The 19,376-nt window shown below is 47.2% G+C and overlaps 1 protein-coding gene across 1 annotated transcript in view; it reads left to right on the top strand.

The window, feature by feature from the left end:
- LOC123759766 (major facilitator superfamily domain-containing protein 6-like) overlaps positions 1-19,376 on the top strand; it is an 82,149-nt gene that overhangs the window by 16,498 nt on the left and 46,275 nt on the right. Inside the window, exons 3-4 of the mRNA XM_069317291.1 lie at positions 2,405-2,782; positions 11,455-11,755. Coding sequence (XP_069173392.1) covers positions 2,405-2,782; positions 11,455-11,755 — 679 coding nt within the window. The remainder of the gene's footprint in view (positions 1-2,404; positions 2,783-11,454; positions 11,756-19,376) is intronic.

Below are 19,376 nucleotides of genomic sequence, written 5' to 3'. Positions count from 1 at the left end.
CAAAACACTCTCCAAATATAATATACACAGCACTTGACAAAAATGAGTTCCCAATTGGCCTCTTCATTGATCTGAAAAAGGCCTTTGATACTGTAAATCATAACTACCACTAACTTACACTTCACCACTATGGTATCCGAAACCTTGCTCTGAACTATATTCGTTCCTTTCTCAGTGACAGACACCTATACTCTATGTAGCCATCAATAACATAACCTTCCCCATTCTACCATTAACTGTAGGAGTGCAACAGGGCAGCATCCTAAAACCTCTCCTATTTCTTATATAAATCAATGATCTGCCAAATGTCCCTAACATTCTTAATATAAGTCTATCCTATTTGCTGACGATACTACTCTCATCTACTCAGACCCCAACACACACTAAATAATGTTGTAAATAACGAATTAAAAGAAGTCCACTTATGGATGTGTTCCAATCAACCAATAAACTCGCACTAAACATAGAAAAGACCTACTATATTTTATTTGGAAGCAAATCATCAAATGAAATTCAACTTCAGATAGACACTGTTAACATCAGCAATCAAAATGATGGAAAGTTCCTTGGATTATACCTAGATAAGAGATTGAACTTCAGCACCCACATACATCACATAGCCAAAAATGTCTCAAACACTGTCAATATACTCAGAAAATCATATACAGTATTATGTTCTCCACTCTGCTCTCCTCATTATACTACTTGCTAATCTATCCATATCTTACATACAGTATCTGTGTTTGGGGGTTCAGCTACAGCAAATTACCTCAAGCCTGTCATCACCCAGCAAAAAATCTGCTATCAGAACAATAACTAACTATGTTTTCAAACAACACACAGCCCCTCTGTTTAAATCCATAAATACGATAAACATACACCCACTCCACATATTTTTTTATGCTATTTACATGTACAAAACCTTGTTCCTAAATGCAAATCCTGATCTGAAACTCTTCCTTGACAGATGTAATAGAAGCCATAATCATCAAACCAGAAATAAATATATCTTTGATATCCCCAGTCAAACTAAATCTGTGCAAACACCCTATGCAAATAAAGGGAACCTAGTCTATAGTACTCACTCCCTAATAAATTAAAAAGCTGTCCAACCTATGCCTCATTCAAAAGTAAAACCAAAAAGTACCTAGTTTCATCTTCACAGTTTCCTACCTAATGCTTCAAGCTCGCACTATATCTTGTGCTACCTGCTCCTCTATTATATGTGCCTAAGACGTGCAACTTCATGATTGTAATCACTGCTATGAAGTTATATCATTGTTCTTATGTCCAATGCAAATTTTGCTACAATGTAACTATTAATAGTCCTCAAATTATGCTGCAATGTACCTGTTGATAATCCTAAAATTTTACTACAATGTACCTATTAATATTCTTCAAATTTTGCTACAAATACCTACTTAAAATTATCTTTTAGATCATGAACCTGCCCGAAACACTATGCGTGTTAGTGGCTTTGCAAGAATGTAAAAACATCAATGCTATGTACTGTACTTTCATAAACCCAATGTACGCTCTTGTATATATAAATAAATAAATAAATAAATAAATAAATGTTAGTGGCTTTGCAAGAATGTAAAAACATCAATGCTATGTACTGTACTTTCATAAACCCAATGTTCGTTCTTGTATATATAAATAAATAAATAAATAAATAAATAAATAAATAAAATAAATTCTAAGGTCAAGTTGACTTGGACCTCTTAAAAGTTGGGGGATTATATTTCCCCTCTTCCCATCATCTCTCACCTATATTATTTCAGTCTCAGGCATAGAACTGATTCACATGAGTGACCTAGCCAATTTATTAGTATGTTATTGGTTTCCACATGGTATATCCATGTAAGCCTGATTAGCATTTCTGGTGTCAGGGGTACAGATCTTTGCTTAGAAGGTTCTCTTTATTTCTTTTTTATATAAAGTACTACATAGGCTATTTTCTAATGAATTGACAATTAGTCCAGATTACCTGGAACATACTTGACAAGGTTTTGGAATGCCTGAAATACTGTATAGTCCACATTGGGTAGCTGATCTCAGCTGCATGTTTCCTCAGTACAAAAGGTGATACTTAATCCTGTCCAACTGTTTTGTTTCTGTTTAAGGTCCATAAGTAGCTTTTATACATCCTTGATGGATAAGTACATTTGTTCTAAAGTCTGATGTAGCCTGTGTCAGCATTGGTGAGTGAGTGACAGAACTGACTTAAGAAAACTGACATTCTGCAGACACATCAGAATAAATTATATTCCCCAAACTCCCTTACCTCTGCCTAGCATACCATTATTGTTTTTAATAATTATATTTTTTTTATAAATGCAGATACTGTACATGTATTACTATGCATTTAGTAAAACTTGTATGGCCTTGTTATCCCTGTCAGGTGTGTCACCTGTTCTACCATTCTTGATGGTGGTGGGGATTCAGCTGGGCATCCCCGTGTCAGTGACAGGGTCACTGTCAGGCATAGCACTGATGTTAGTGGTGCTCATGAAGCCTGTCATTGCCACCATTGCCGATGCCTTCCCTGCACGAAGGAGAGCCATCTTCCTCCTGACTCTTGTCTGCATGGTGGCCTGCTACAGCTCCATTAGTTTTATCCCACCCATGAAAGAAGAGTTAAGGGTGAGTGGAAATCTTGTGAAGGCCCATGATAGTCTCACTGCCCAGCAGTGGCACGCCATGAAGCCTCCTTCAGTGTCTGCAGCAGGAGATTGGGAGGGTGCTAGAAGCCAACCTTTGCTTCTAACTCGAGATGATGGTAAGCAAGTACATACATCTACAACAAAATAAATATACGAATGACTACTTTGCATTACGTTTCTGTGTGCTTAAATTATAGGAACTTCTTGTAGTCTGACTTAAGGCCAGACCTTCTAGTGACTTCCTGCCATTCCTCACCTCCATGCTTCAACAAATCTGCAGCTACTCCATGTATATCAGAAGGCCTTTTCATCTTTAACTAGCCTCTCAAATTTTTACCATATTTAGCCTCCTGTATCATCTACATGACCACTGATCATCTTCCACTACTTCCAGTCATTCTAAAACAGGTTTTTATAGACATTTCTTCTTCATTTGTAACCGACTCTTAAAATATTTATTCCACCTATTTGTGACATCATGCACTTCTCTCAGCACAGTCTGCTCCATACTGTATCCCTCACTCACTCTACCTCCCTCTTTCCCCCATTGTGGTTTTCAGCTGTGTTGGCAGGTGGTCTCTGGACCGGATGGGTCTACCATTACCTTACCTTACCTTGCGGGGATTCCGGGGGTCAAGGCCCCCCTCGACCTGGTCTGTAACCTTGCCTCCAAAAAACGTTCACCGGAATATTTGCCCTGGCAATTGTACAGGGCTCTGTTATCCTGATTGTGGGATATCTGCTGGTTTCTGCCAAGTGCTCTTTCTGTTGAGATGTTTTGACAGATTCTGGGCTCCTTTTTAGTGGTGTCTAGGGCTCTGTTCTTCAATTCTTTGGTGTATCATTTAGTCATAGCTCTCACCCGTCAGTTCAGGCCATCTTTTCTGTTTTCTTTTCAGGTTGATTCTCTCTCAGAATGCTGACTTCATCTACCAAGGAACCGTGGTGAGATAGCATTGAGAAGCTATTATGGGGGCTCTCAGAAATCCAGTGTTGAATGTAAAGAATGCCTGTTTTTGTGGAGAGCTTCTTCAGTTCCCTGGAGCTTATCGGGCTGGTGTGTGTGTATTAGACCGTGGCAACAGTCAGTCGATGGAGTTTTAGGCCTACCGGGGACCAGCGCCAGAACCTGGCCCCCTTAGAGAGGCACAAGGAGATATGGTCTATAGACACCCCCCATGTAGTTGGAAGCAGTTATATCAGCCATCTACCAGGTCAGGCATCCAGAAAGGTAGGAATCACAAAACAAACTACAGCTGGTGGAAAAATTGCTAACCGAAAGCCGAATGAGTAAACAGAACTCCCTAATTAGAAAAAAAGTAAACAGGCATGATGTCACCACAGCCACTGTGCCACTGTCTGTGCAACTCCCCCCTTCCCTGGAGGGGGAAGGGGGGGTCCCAGACCTTTTGTGCCAGCTACCCAACCTCAGTTCAGTTGCTGTTGTGTTTGGTTGAGGTCGATCGACTCTGGCTCCATTCTTTTGAGCAGTGCTGTCCATAGCGGTGTTGTTCTTCTCCGTGGTGGATTGTGTGAGCCAGGAGTAACACACAAGTACTGGGGCTGCATGTTCCTAAAGCCAACTTCCCTAGGTGCCCTGTATGTACTGCCTTTGTGGTTTAGGGTTATCTTCCGTAGGCCATTCAGGGGACTACCTCCGTGTGGTTCTTTTGCTGCTCAGTGATTGCCCGCCCTTGGGGTCATCTGGGGTTGTTCTTACTCCTGTTTGATCTTGGGTAGGAGGTGGTATCGTCGCTGGCTGAGGTGCAAGATACTGTACAGCTGTCTGATACAAGCATAGTGCCAGTTCTGTTCCCCTGGAGACATTGTGCTTTTGCAGGGTTTTTCTTTTTCTTTTGTTTTGTTTTGCCTGGTCGGGGTCTGCCTGGTGTGGCTGTAGGACCACTTGTATGATTTTGGTGGCCCTCCGCCAGGTCCCCATGACTGCACGTGTTGCAGGGGTTCAGCTTTAAGTTTGTTTGCTTGGTAGCTCTGGGATAACTGGTTAGCAGTACCTTGCCTGGACTTCCCCTAGCAGTCAGCCTAAGGATCCTGGGTACCCCTATTGGGGCTCACTGGTCCGATGGAGTCCCACCTCGCTTTGTGTGAGTTTGAAAGTTGTTCTGTCCCCTTGTCTCAGGGTAACATTCACCGTCTTTGCCTCCGCCATGCTGCCTGTTGGGTCGATGACACCTTTAACCCGGAGTTTTGCTAGTGGTGTTCCTTGTGTGTACTCCAGTTCATCTAATCTGATAATACTGTTGATAGGGTGCAGGCAGCATCTGCTTTGCATGTACGGTTTAGGTTGCTGCAACACTCTAGGTAAATTTTCTTTCTGGATGCTCCACAGCTGCCCCGCTCTGGTTTCATCTGCGTCCCCTTGTCCTTCCTCTGCTGTGGTTCATCCTGCTTAAGCTCCTGGCTCCCAAACGTTTGAGGGTTTTGGAGTTGAGGCAGGTTTTCTGGGTAGTGAGACTCGGGCGGCTTTGGGGACTGCCCCTTCCAGATTGGCGGCAGAGGCATTCGAGCCTGTTCCTCCTGCCAGGGCTTTTGGGTTGAGCCAGCAGGCCCCCTTCATTCCTACTTTTCCAGTAGACTCTGCCTTTTCTCCAGAGGCAGAGGGTTTGGAGGACAGCTCGGCCCCGGGGCTGGGGAGGAGTTGACTTGGGGGGGAGGGGGCTTGGGCTCCATTTGACCCCGCTTGGGTATTGGTACCCTCAGTTCAGGGCTTGTTGTTACAGGGGGAGGGGGTTTTCCTATCCCTCCCTCCCTGTACGAGTTTGATATGGGTTTGACTCCTCCCTGGGTTTGGTTTTGGGTTCCTTGGTTCATCCCCTTTCAGAGGTTTTTGGCTTCCCGCATCCTGCCGAGGAAGGTGCGGGAGTCTCTTGTGGCTTATCTCCTGCGAGACCAAGATTACGCTTCGATAATGGATCCTTCTTCCTTTGAGTTTGGCTCCTCTTTTTCCATACTGGGTGCATTACAAGGTGCCAGAGTCTTCCTGGCTGGCAGACTGCCTTTTCTTTTCATTGGGGGGGGGGGGGCATGGCATGCATTCTATCGGACCCGCACGTTTGAATGGAAGGAGTTGACTAAGGTTGTTCAGGTTTATCTGGGGGGGCGAGTTTGAGCACCTCAATGCATGCTTCCTCATGATATCAGCCAGATGCAGCTTCATTTGCAGGTTCCCCTCCCTTTCGATGTCCCTGGTGGCTGAGGATTTGCGCGCCCGTGGGCATTTAGCTTCGATCTACCACATCTTTTCCCTGCTAGCGCTATCTTCGGACTGGCTCGAGGACGATCTGGAGGCTCTGGATCCCGAGCCGGTGTTCGGTGCGCTTGCCAAGGCAAGCGCACCGAACAGCTCGCCAGCTTGGCAACTCGGGTGTTGGCTGCCTTGTTGAAGTTGTATGTGCCAATTCTGAAGGAAGCAGTGTCTGTGTTTTTTGCTTCTCACCTCACATGCCAACAGGCGGTGCTCATTCACTCTTTGAAATCTGCTTGGGCCCCTTGCTCTTAGATTTTCATCCCCTTTTTGGCTGTTGCGGTTTGCAGGGTCTGCGGTGGTGCATTTCCGACCCTGCCTGAAACAGTTGTGCCAAGAGGTTCTTTCAGTCGTCATAAGCCAGTGGTGCCAGATTTGGGGCCGGCACCTGGGTCACTCATCGGTTGTGACCGACGAGTCTGAACTTCGCTGTGCTGGTCTACACGTCGTGTTGGATCTAGTTTTAGTGGCTGTTCTGGTTCTTTTGGGATGTCCCTTCTGCTGCTCTCGCTGGGTTCGGACCCCGGGGAACCTTGCGTCAGCTGCTGTGTCACCAGCTTCCTCTTCAGGTTTTTCGAGGTTCAGTGCCAAGGTGCGCACCCGAGCTCTCGCTCGAAATGTTCACGGATGCGTCGTCTCTAGGCTGGCGTTTTGTGATCAGTGCTCACCAGTCTGGCCAGGGGCAGTGGGTATGTCTTTCCGTCGGGCTCTCAATATGGTGGAGAAATTTGCGGCAGTGTGGCTTTTGCTGTGGCAGATTCGGCTAACTCGAGGCTCTACGATCTAGCTCCATTCAGACTGCACCCCGGTGGTTCACTGCCTAAAACAGAGGGGGGTGGGGGGTCTCTTCAGTCCTTGTTCTCGGGGTTTACCTCTCCGTGTGGTTCACATCAGGGGCGTGTCCAGCATCCTGGCAGGCAGCCTGCCTCTGTTCATTTTTCTGTCCACGGAATGGACAGTCAATGCCGACTCGTTCAGTTGGCTCTGTCAGACGTATGGGCGCCCGGAGGTGGACTTCTTCGTGTCGACGTGCTCACAGCATCTCCCAGTGTATATGGCGCCCTTCCTTGACTGCAAAGCTGGACTGAAGGCAGGACTGGTCGAGGTGGGGGTTCCTGTACCTCTTCTCTCCTGTCTAGCTGTTCCTTCAGGTTCAGGCTTGGCTGAAATCCTACTGAGAGAGGGTTCTCCTTCTGGCCCTATGGTGGCTGGCCCAGCCTTGGTTTCAATCACTGCTTGTTTGGTATCTGAACCCGGGGCATTTTCCGCGGCTCCGCCTCTTTCAACAGATCGGACCAGTGAGGTACCTTGCTGGTTTGATCTACTCTTTCACTCTTCGCGTCTGGTATTTTTGACACATGTGTATCACCACTTGTATGGTGGTCAGGTGGCTTTTCTCATAGTGTCCCACCTGCAGTCTTCTCAGCGACAGTATGGAGTTTCTTGGCGTTCCTTTCGCCACTTCCTTTCTCTTCATAGGATGCCTTCTGTTTCTATTCGTGTTGTCTTTCCTTTCTTGGCTGTTTTGGGATTGACATCTTATGCTGAATACTGTTGCCTCTTATCGTTTAGTGCTGGCAGAGCCACTTTAGCTTGCGTTCGGGTTGGATGTCCCTTCGGCTCCATTCTGTAAGCTTTCTCATGCGTTTTTCCACCTCCGGCCTGCTCATGCACCACCGCCTGAGCCGTCCTGGTCTTTGAATTGGGTGCTCTCTTTTTCTCTCTTCTCCTCCTCGGTTTGCTGTGGGTCCCTTCGATTCAAGATTGATTTCAGAAGGCTTTGCCTTTTGTTGGCTTTGGTCTCTGGGGGTCGGGTCAGTGAGCTTCAAGCTCTCCTCCGGCGCAGAGGTTTCTGCTCTTTCGGTCCTGGTGGACATTTTGTTCATTTGCAGCCGTCTCCTTCTTTTCTGGCGAAGAATGAGACTGCGGGCCTCCGGAGGGGGGTCCATGGGATATTGTTGGTCAGGCTGGGGGTGTATCATTTTTTGTGTCCGGTTGCAGCTCTTCGCCGTTACCTGCACACCTTGGGGTTCTGTGTCTGGGAACGTGCATTGGGTTGATCCAACTTCCCTCATTCCCTGTTACAGGGCTTGGGTCTCAGATCCTCAGCAGGGTTATCAAGTCTAGCCAGCCTGTGGTCTACCTTTGTGCCCATGATGTTCGGAAGCTTGTGGTTCTTGCTGCTGTCGTTGGTAACATGTCTTGGGTTGATATTCGGGCACAGGGGTTTTGGAGGTCGAAAAGGGTCCTGGCTTTCCTTTATCTTGTGAACATTTTGGGTCCTCAGTGGCCTTGTGTGGTCTTGGGTCGTCAGTAGCAGCCAGTTGTCCAATCTTCGTCATGAGGAGTGCAGTGCTGCTGCCTCCCGGGTAAGTCCCTCTTTTACTTATCTCTGGGTATCTAGCTCCAGGGAGCCAACAGGGCTCCTCACAGAAAACCAGCGTTGAATATAATGAAATGCCATTTTCTGGATGAGCTCCAGAGGCTCCCTCGCACCCTCCCTCCCTCCCTCTGGTCAGTGGTTTTTGTTTTTGTTTGCTTGGTCTCCGAACTGTAGGGCAAGCAGGCGGCTTGGGTGAGCGGGGCCCCCCTCTACTCTCCCAGGAATGAGGGGGGGGGAGGGGGGAACAAGCAATGCGTCAGTTTGATGACGTTTTGCTTGTTACATTTTTTTCTTGGGGGGGAGGTTTTGGGCTCTGTTCAGTCTTGGGTTGCAATTTTCTACCAGTTGAAGTTTGAGGAGTCTGACCCTAGCTTCGGTAAGGGGCGGACGTGTTGCATCGGCGCTCCAGCAGTTTGGTGTTGTTTGCCCGTTTCGGCCGGTTGGGGGCGGGTGTGTCTCTGCTCGCCTGTGCTGACGTGGCGTTACGATGGGGGTCCCTCTACCCCCAGTCGTCCGGGCTCAGTCTGTGGGACTAGAGTTCTCTGTGCGGGCTGGTTACCCGGAGATTGCCCTGGCTTGTGAAATGCTCTCTGTCCCTGTGTTTGCGATTTATGGGGTCGAGTTGGTAACGGCCCGTAGGGCAATTGTGAAGTTTGCAGAGGAGGTGGCGTATCGCGATTTTCTCCGGCGATACGAGGGGCGGACTCTGCCCCTGCCGGATGGTGCGGGCACTGTCACCCTCTCGGATAGAAGTGGTGCACTTACTTACATCAGTGTGCATGGGGCTCCCTTGGAGTTTCCAGAGGCTCTGCTACGGCGGTATTTCGGGCGGTTTGGCGCAGTTGTTAGTGTGAGAGTGAACGTGGTGTCTTCTAGTCCTCTTAAGGGTGTGAGGTCTAACATTCGCACCCTGGGCATGAGACTCCGGGCGGATATTCCGTCCTCTGTGCGCCTTATGGGGTACAACGTTCGGGTGTTTTACGCCCGGCAGCCGCGGACGTGTTATCGTTGTGGTCTTTTGGGCCATCAGGCTGCTGACTGTTCTGCGCCTCCTGTTGCACCAGTGAACCTCTTCAGTGAGGAGGATTTTCCGCCCCTTCCTGTGGGGGATGATTCGGTGGGTATGGACGTCTCTTCGGCTGAGGAGGTGCCCTCTGTAGCAGCTGTTGCTCCGCCTGTTGCGTCCCCTGTTGTTGCCGCATCTCCTCCGGAGGTTGGGCCCTCGCCTAGTGCTCCGGCTGGTGTCCCTGAGCCTCTTCCCACTGCCGTTTGCTCGGACCTCTCGTCTTCCAGTTCTTCCTCTGCTGTGTCTGTCCCGGTCCCTGCGCCCTCGCCGTCTGTTCCGGCTGTGCTGGGAGCTGAGGTGGTTCCGGCATTCCCTCCTGTGCCTGGTCTGGTGCCCCGTGTGGTTGAGGAGGCTGCCGTGCTGCGGCGTGCGTCGGTTCGCTCGGTTGGTGCTGCGCGGGTCGCTGAGTCTGCCTCCGGGTCTGATGATGTGCGGCCCGAGCCTAAGCGTTCCCGGCGTTCTTCTGCGTGGGCTGATGTTGGCGAATTCGACGAGTGTCGTCCTTCCGTTGACGGTGGCGTGGCTCCGGATGTGGTGCACACTACGGTGGTGGCGGAGGTACACTTGCCTGAGGATGCCGGTGCCGGCGTTTCGGCCTCAACCTCTGGTCCGGTGTCAGAGGGTCCTGCTTCAGGTGCGTTGCCTGCGTCGGATGGCTCCGGTTCTTCGTGGGCGGTGGTTCCCCCTGCTGTAGTTGGTGGTGAGCGGGGTGGCCTGGTAGTGATGTTGAGAAAGGATGCTCGCTCTGGATGTTCTGTGGCTCCTTCCTCGTTACCCGTTTCCTCGGCAGCGGTCTTGCCGCCTCTTCCGTTTCCTGCAGTCCCTTCCGTGTCTCCTGCGGTATCCGTGGAAGTGCTATCGTCTCAGCGTCCGACACCTGCTCCGATGACGAAGGCGTGGCAGGCTCGGCGACCCTCGTCCGCTTCTCCGGTGTCATCTGCTTCCTCGAAGGGCGTGGTTGGCGCTCCCCAGCCTCGTTATGCGACTTGCGTCAGTGACCTTAGGCATTGGCCGATGCCGCCAGATATAGATGTTCCCGAGTTTATGATACCCGCTCGAGCGCGGGGGGTCGAAAACCCTACCGACCTTGAAGATCTAGTCTGGGAAGCTTACAAGGCGAAATATCCTCATGATCTTTTCCCGGAGAAGTACATTTCTCACGAGGTTCCTCGCAAGTGATTTCTATGTATTTTGTGTTGCCTGGTTGTGGGGTGTGTATGTGAGTGGGTGGGGTGGGTATTGTTTCCCGGTTCCTGCGTGCTCCGGTTTGTATTGTGGGTTTTCTTGTATGGCTAGTGGGGGGGTGTGCGGTTCCTGTGCGTTTGTGTGTTCGGTTGTGGATGTCGTGTGCGCTTGCTTGTCATATTGTGTGCCCTTCAGGCTGTTGGGGTGTGCTCTTTGTTATGTGTGCATTATGTGTTTGAGGTGTTAGCAGACTTGTTTTGTCTGTTTCTCGCCTCTATGCTTCCCTTATGTTTGTATTACGCTGTGTTTATATTTGTGTTATGTTTGTATATGCATTTTTTGTTTTGTGGTCAGCCCTTCTGGCTGGTCTTCTTGATTTGTTCCTTTGTCATTGTTCATGTGTGTGCTTTGTTCTTTTGTTCTATGTTATATTTGTTCTGTTTTTATTGTACATTATACGCATGCTTGCATGTAAAAATAAAAAAAAAAAAAAAAAAAAAAAAGTTGAAGTTTGTTTTAGGATGCCTACCTTTCTGGGTGCTTAACCTTGGTCGATGGCAGATATAAATCCACTCTCAAAGAGTTGAGTTTTCATAGGCAATTGCTCCCTGCGCCTGTCTGAGGGAGCCAGGTTCTGGCTCGTGGTTCCTGGTAGGCAGAACTCCATGTGACTGAAGCCCCCAGACTAATATAGCATATATCAGTCAGATAGTGCCAGGGAGCCTCTGGGGCTCACCCAGAAAATGGCGTTTCATTACATTCAACACTTGTTTTTAAATCAATATATTTTATTATAACATTTGCCTTAGTATGAATACAAATTTGTACACACACAAATTACACCCTCCCATGCTCCCAACTAGTCACTTGTCTATTTTTCTCTCTAAAGGAGGGTGCTACATCGCAAAGGCTTGGGACTGCACGGCATCTTGTAGTCAGTCCTGGGCATGCCTCTTGCCCAACACTTCCACACCAGACCTTAGACTCAATGCCCTGGCCAAGGACCACAGCCTAGAGATTTACAACACCACTGAGGCTGTCTCCTCCCACACTTCCATTAGTAGGTCTCGTGAGGGAGAACTGTTTTGGAGGCACGAAGCAGCAGACGAGGCTACCGCTGGGGTCAGAAGCCGACTTTATCAGCTGGAAGGTCTCAACGTTTCCTGGGATTTACTGATGGCAAATGTCAGGTATTTTGTTTTGTCTTGTTCATGTATACAGAAACTGGACATGGATTTTGTATATTTGTACCTATATTTGCTCTTGTTATTTGTTTATCAATTTATTCATTTAACTAATCAATTATATTTATTTCTAGCAGGGGATACCTTATTATTTTGTTGATTTTATTATACAGTACAGGTATATATATTTTTTCCTATCTTACAGTTCATACCAAACAAGAGTATGCTCTACTATTTCCACTATTATTTCATTCCACTTTTTCATAGCTCTTTCACTAACTAAATATTTCCTTATATTCCTGTTACTCATTTGCATGGTTAGCTTCCATACATACCCTCTTGTTATCTTGCTCTTTAAATTAAATATTGACAATTATATTGTTTACTCCTAGGTTAGTCTCCCACCCAATGGGCACCGTTGATTGAGAGCAACTGACATTACATATTAAACAGAGCACCAAGTTGGTCACTTTGAACTAACAGTACGCAATATGTCCACTGACTAGTGTGGCAGTAAGAGTAACAATACAGGGTGTGGCAGTAAGAGTACCAATACAAGGTGTGGCAGTAAGAGTAACAATACAAGGTGTGGCAGTAAGAGGACCCCTCTACATCCCCTATAGTGGCAAGAGGCGGCATCAGTGGTTATAAATCGAGTAACTGGAAACTGGTGACATCAACCTGGGGCAACAAGAGGTCACCTGTACCGACCGGGGACCAGCTTCGCTACCCTACGCTAAGTACCTGCCATAAAGTTTGAACAAAATAACATACATAATATTACAAATATATGGTATACATATAATATTATAAATATTAAACATAAATATATACATATAATTTTATAAAAAGTTAAAAGGACTGACATCAACAAGTGATCCATACAGTGAACCTCAAATACAATACAATACATCAGACAATGGAGAGGTGTGGCGAGTGTTCGGGAATACTGAGAAAACATAATGTAGGCGTAACGTGTTGCATCTGTAACATAAGATTTCACCTGGGCTGTACAGAATTATCTCCAGGATGCACAAAAAGGCAAGGAATTTACTGGGTTTGCAAAGATGACAGATTAATGTTAGAGAACATAACTAAACTGATGAAAAACATTCCCGAGTCACAGAGATTATCATTCACAGACAAGCTACCAGTGATATATGCGGACTGGGAAAAGACAACATTGGATAACGACCAAAACTCAGGAACAGATAGTTTAGAGAACCGCAGCAGTAGTGTGGAGGAAGAGGGTATTGTGGTACAAAATAACAGCAATATTGCAGAGCCAGGTAATATAAACAATGAGAGCAACAGTGAAACAGAGTGCATAGATGAAGGAATTGGGACGAAAAACGGAGATGGCTCCAATAAAGAGGTAGACAAGACAGTCACAGATATAAATACCTTGAAAAATGCAAAACCGGAACACATTTGCAAATTCTACGCTAAAGGAATATGCAAATATGGAAAATTAGGAGCAAAATGCCATTTTCTGCATCCTCGAAAATGCAGGAACATGTTGGAGAGGGGTACATGCCGTTTTGGAACAGGGTGTAGATACTTCCACCCTAAATTATGTCAATTTTCAATTAGGGACAAAAAATGCTACAATCTTCAGTGTCCGGAATTCCACGTGAGAGGTACACAGCGTTATAGACGGGAAGATCAATATGACACTACTGGAAACTTTTTAGAGGAAGGCAGAAACAGAGTAGTAAATATAAGAGAGAGGAACAGTCAGATGGAACCACTACAATATTACAGAGGGGAACGGAGATACCCACAAGACTGGAATACAAATTATCAATAAGCACACAGGTACTACACCACACAACACCCATCCTACCACCAAAACTGGATGAATCACTTCCAAAACAACACACCCTGGATGCAAACACAGTGGCCTCCTTACCAGAGCCTCAGATATTAACACCAAGTAAGGCTTCCAGCACTACCACTAACACAATAACATCATTTATATTTGCCAATATCCAGGATATAAAAACACGCAAATCCAACAAAGTTCACTTTATAGATGGTCTCCTTCATGAGGCAAATGCAGTGTTTGCAGCCCTAACAGAAACCCACACAAATGACTACCATGATGGTGAAATATGGATCTCAGAGTACAATCTTTTCAGATGTGATAGGAAACACCGGCTTCAGAGTGGGGTCAGCCTCTACATCAAAGACATACTCATCTGTACTGAGCTGCTAAACACCTCAAATGATATGGTGGAAGTGCTGATAATCAAAATAGAGATTCTAAATGTAGTTATTGTCTTTGTATATAAGTCACCGGAGGCAAACCCTCAACAGTTTAAAGACCAACTAATGAAAATAGAACACTGCTTGGAAAACCTCACAAATCCAGCTCCGAACATCATCCTGCTTGGGGACTTCAACCTACAGCACCTGAAATGGAAGCACCTGGCTAATACAGTAATATCAGAAAGAATACCAGGAAGTAGCCTAAATGAACAGGCACATGCAAATGACCTGCTACGGATGTGTGACAGGTTTGCCTTAAACCAGCAAATAGTAGAACCAACTAGGAAGGAGAACACGCTGGACCTCATTTTCACTAATAATGATGAATTGATCAGGAACGTAATGATTACAAATACCTGTTACTCAGATCACAACTTAATTGAAGTTATGACAACCATGGAGAGTAGACTTTCTAAACCAGTCCAGATTCCCAGTGGAGGAGATTTCAGCAAATTCAACTTCAATAATAAACAGATAAACTGGGAGCAAATAAACCAGGACTTCACAGAAATAAACTGGGAAGAACAGCTAGAAAATGCAAACCTGAACCAGTGCCTGGAAAAAATAAGCTCAGTAGCACTAGAAATATGTTCAAACCGCATACCCCTAAGAAAAAAAAGAGGAAGAGATGCAGATTGGAACGGGAACGTCGTTCCCTATATAGGCGAAGAAAATGAATCGCGGAACAACTTGAGAGTCGCACCCTATCTCAAGAACGGCAAAGAAGGTTAGGTAGAGAAATAGAAACAATTGAACGGAAGCTACAAGAATCATACAAAACCCAGGAGAGGCAAAGAGAGCAAAAGGCCATCAGTGAAATAGAGAGAAATCCGAAATATTTTTTCTCCTATGCAAAATCAAGATCAAAAACCACATCTAGTATTGGGCCCCTGCGAAAGGGAGATGGAACTTTCACCGATGACAACAAAGAAATGAGCGAGCTACTGAGGAAGCAGTACGACTCTGTTTTCAGCGAGCCATTAAACACATTAAAGATTGATAACCCAAATGAATTTTTCATGGATATGATACCAACATCAAATCATATATCAGACGTCACCCTATCTCCACTGGATTTTGAAGAAGCCATAAACAGTATGCCTATGCACTCTGCACCAGGCCCGGATTCTTGGAACTCCATATTCATAAAGAATTGTAAAAAACCACTATTGCAGGCCCTCCACATTCTGTGGAGACAAAGCCTAGATACTGGCGTTATTCCTGATATACTAAAAACAGCAGAGATAGCACCACTTCATAAAGGAGGAAATAAGGCAGAGGCAAAAAATTACAGACCGATAGCACTAACATCGCACATCATAACAATTTTTGAGAGTGCTAAAAAGTAAGATCACAAAATACATGGAATCACAGCATCTCCATAACCCCGGACAACATGGTTTCAGGACAGGGCGCTCTTGCCTGTCGCAGTTGCTGGACCACTATGATATGGCATTAGATGCTATGGAAGACAAACAAAACGCTGATGTAATTTACACAGATTTCGCAAAAGCTTTTGATAAATGTGACCATGGTGTTATTGCACATAAAATGCGTTCAAAAGGAATTACTGGAAAAATAGGCAGATGGATCTACAATTTCCTGACCAACAGAACCCAATGTGTAATAGTCAACAAAATAAAATCCAGCCCATGAACCGTGAAGAGCTCAGTTCCCCAGGGTACTATGCTTGCTCCAGTACTTTTTCTCATCCTCATATCGGACATAGACAAGAACACAACCTATAGCACTGTATCATCCTTTGCAGATGACACTAGGATCTTCATGAAAGTAGGCAACATAGAGGAGATGGCAAACCTCCAGTCAGATGTAGATCAGGTCTTTTTATGGGCTACAGAAAATAATATGGTGTTTAACGAAGATAAGTTCCAGCTCATGCGCTATGGAAAAAATAAAAATATAAAAACGGAAACCATGTACAAAACTCAGGCAAATCATAACATAGAACGTAAAGGCAATGTAAAGGATCTGGGTGTACTCATGTCGGAAGACCTTACTCTTAAAGAACACAATAAAGTAGCCGTCACAACTGCAAGAAAAATGACAGGTTGGATAACAAGAGCTTTTCACACTAGAGATGCTATACCAATGATGATACTTTTCAAAACGCTTGTGCTCTCTACAGTGGAGTACTGCTGCACAATGACAGCCCCTTTCAAAGCTGGAGAAATTGCTGACCTGGAGAGCGTGCAGAGATCCTTTACTGCTAGAATCCACTCAGTAAAACATCTAAACTATTGGGACCAACTAAAGAGCCTAAATCTGTACTCCCTTGAGCGCAGGCGGGAGAGGTACATAATAATTTACATGTGGAAAATATTAGAGGGGCTGGTCCCAAACCTGCACACAGAAATAACATCACATGAGACCAGAAGACATGGCAGGATGTGCAGAATACCCCCGTTGAAAAGCAGAGGTGCAACAGGTACTCTGAGAGAGAACTCTATCACCATCAGAGGCCCGAGACTGTTCAACACGCTTCCGCTACACATAAGGGGCATAACTGGCAATCCCCTCACAGTGTTCAAGAGAGAACTGGATAAGCACCTCCATAGGATACCTGATCAACCAGGCTGTGACTCATACGTCAGGCTGCGAGCAGCCGCGTCCAACAGCCTGGTTGATCAGTCCGGCAACCAGGAGGCCTGGTCGACGACCGGGCCGTGGGGACGCTAAGCCCCAGAAGCACCTCAAGGTAACCTCAAGGTAACAGTAACAATAAAAGGTGTAGCAGTAAGAGTAACAATACAAGGTGTGGCAGTAAGAGTACCAATACAATGTGTGGCAGTAAGAGTACCAATACAATGTGTGGCAGTAAGAGTACCAATACAATGTGTGGCAGTAAGAGTACCAATACAATGTGTAGCAGTAAGAGTACCAATACAATGTGTGGCAGTAAGAGTACCAATACAATGTGTGGCAGTAAGAGTACCAATACAAGGTGTGGCAGTAAGAGTAACAATACAATGTGTGGCAGTAAGAGTACCAATACAATGTGTGGCAGTAAGAGTACCAATACAAGGTGTGGCAGTAAGAGTAACAATACAATGTGTGGCAGTAAGAGTACCAATACAAGGTGTGGCAGTAAGAGTAACAATACAAGGTGTGGCAGTAAGAGTAACAATACAATGTGTGGCAGTAAGAGTACCAATACAAGGTGTGGCAGTAAGAGTAACAATACAAGGTGTGGCAGTAAGAGTAACAATACAATGTGTGGCAGGCAGTAAGAGTAACAATACCTAACACCATAAGTGAATGTAGGGAGTGGCAACCGAGCACTATAATTCCCTCGGTTAGGGTGACGTAAACTTCCCTGTTCCTTGCAGCACTTTGAGAGGACCAGGTTTTTGGCCTTTGGTTTCCAGTAGTTTTTTTATGACTTACAAGGGTTTGATTCAACACCATGGGATCCAATAGAAAAAGGTGTTACAATACATTTAACACTAGATTCTTTAGAGTAAAACAAACAGGAAGAAAGTTTTTTCTGGGGGGAGCCCCATCGGCTCCCCGGAGCTATCCAGGCTGAATGGATATGTATAACTTTCTGGCATCAGTCAATGCATGGAGTTCTTGCCTACCGGGGACCACGAGCCAGAACCTGGCCCCCTCTAGAGAGGCACGAGGAGCAATGGCCTACAGAGACCCCCCTTATGATTGGGAGCATTCTATGTCTGCCATCGACCGGAACAGGCACCCAGAAAGGTAGGCGCCCCAAAACAAATCCCTATTCTGGTAAACTATTGCGACCAAAGACCAAACAGGTGGACAGAACTCCCCAAACGAAAATTAGCCCTCATGACGTCATCATGTCACCGCACTGCCGTCTGCGCAACCCCCCCCCCTCCCCGGGAGGGGGAAGGGGGGAGCCCCAGACCCCACCGTCGATGACCCAACCATTAGTTCTCAGGCTGATGGGATCTGGTGCGGTCGTGCCTCTGGCTCCTATTAGCAGTTGCAGTTCTGTTCCTGGTGGTGTGAGCTGTCCCTTCCAGTGGTGTGTGGGCCAGGAGTATTATTCCACGGTGCTCAGGCTGCATGCGCCTAGGGTTATCTTCCCTAGGTACCCTGTAAGTACTGCCCTTGGGGCTTAGGGCTACCTTCCCTGGGTCGCCTTGGGGTCTGCCTCCGCTGTGCCGTGTACTGCTCGGTGTTTGGCCGCCCTTGGAGTCAGCTGGGTTTTTTTCTTGCCCTTGTTTGTCTCTGGGTAGGGGGTAGTTTTCGTCACTGGCAGGGGCGCGGGGTACTGCACAGCTAGTTTTCACCATTAACAGCGGCTGGCTCTGTTCCGCCCGGGTACGTTGTCCTCTTGCGGGGTTTTTCTTTTGTTTTTGTTTTTTGCCTGGTGGGGGGGGGGGTCTGCCTGTTTAGTCCCCATCGCTGTTCTTGGGGTTTGTCTCAATTTTGTTTATTTGGTGGTACTCCCTGCTTGGCCCCCCGTGAGTGTACACATCCCGGGGGTTCAGCTATAGCAGTTTGTTGGTAGTTTTGGGTGCCGGTTCGCAGTACCCTGCCTGGGCTTTCCTTAGTGTGTTACCAAGGCTAAGGGCCCTGGAAAACCCCACGGGGGCTACGTGGTCCGATGGATGTGACCCCTGAGCCCCCCCTCGCGTTCTGCGAGTTTGAAGGCTGCTCTGTCCCCTTGTCTCAGGGGGACACTCACCGGTTTTGCCTCCGCCATGCTGCCTGTTGGGTCGGTGATTGTTTTGACCCAGAGTCGTGCGACGTGTGTTGTCTGTACGTTCTCCAGTTCACCCAGGCTACTGCGCCTGATATGCGGGTGAGGGCAGCTGAGGCGTTGCATGCTCGCTTTAGGTTGCTGCAACGTGCTAGGTTAGTCGCTGCCCCGGATGCCCCGAGACTGCCCCGTTTTGGTTATAGGGACCCGGACTTGGGGGTGGGAGTCGCTTCGGCTCTGGTTCCGTCCACCCCTCCGAGTCCTTCCTCTTCTGTTGCTCGTTCGGTCGTCCCCCTCCTTGCTGCCGGCTCCTAAACATCTGAGGGTTTCGGAGCCAGGGCTGGGTTTAGTTGGTTGTGAGACTCGGGCGGTCTCGGGGGTGTCCCCTTCTGGGGCGGTGGCAGAGGCATTTGAACCTGGTCCTTCTGTCAAAGCTTCTGGGTCTGGCCAGTGGGCCCCCTTTGTTCCTGCTTTATCGGCTGCTCCCACCTTTTCTTTGGGGGTGGGGGCTCAGGAGGACGGCTTGGCCCTGGGTCCTCTGGGTGAGGTTCCTGGGGTTGGGGAGGGGTTGGCTTGGGGGCCTTGGGCCTCATTGGACCCCGCCTGGGTTTTTTTGCCCTCTGAGCGGGGCTTGGTGTTACAAGGAGAGGGGATCTCTTT

The sequence above is a fragment of the Procambarus clarkii genome, chromosome 8 (genome assembly GCF_040958095.1).
Source record: "Procambarus clarkii isolate CNS0578487 chromosome 8, FALCON_Pclarkii_2.0, whole genome shotgun sequence".
Classification (NCBI taxonomy): Eukaryota; Metazoa; Arthropoda; class Malacostraca; order Decapoda; family Cambaridae; genus Procambarus; species Procambarus clarkii.
Note: the sequence above shows the minus strand (reverse complement) of the source record. Positions and strands in the feature narration are given on the sequence as shown.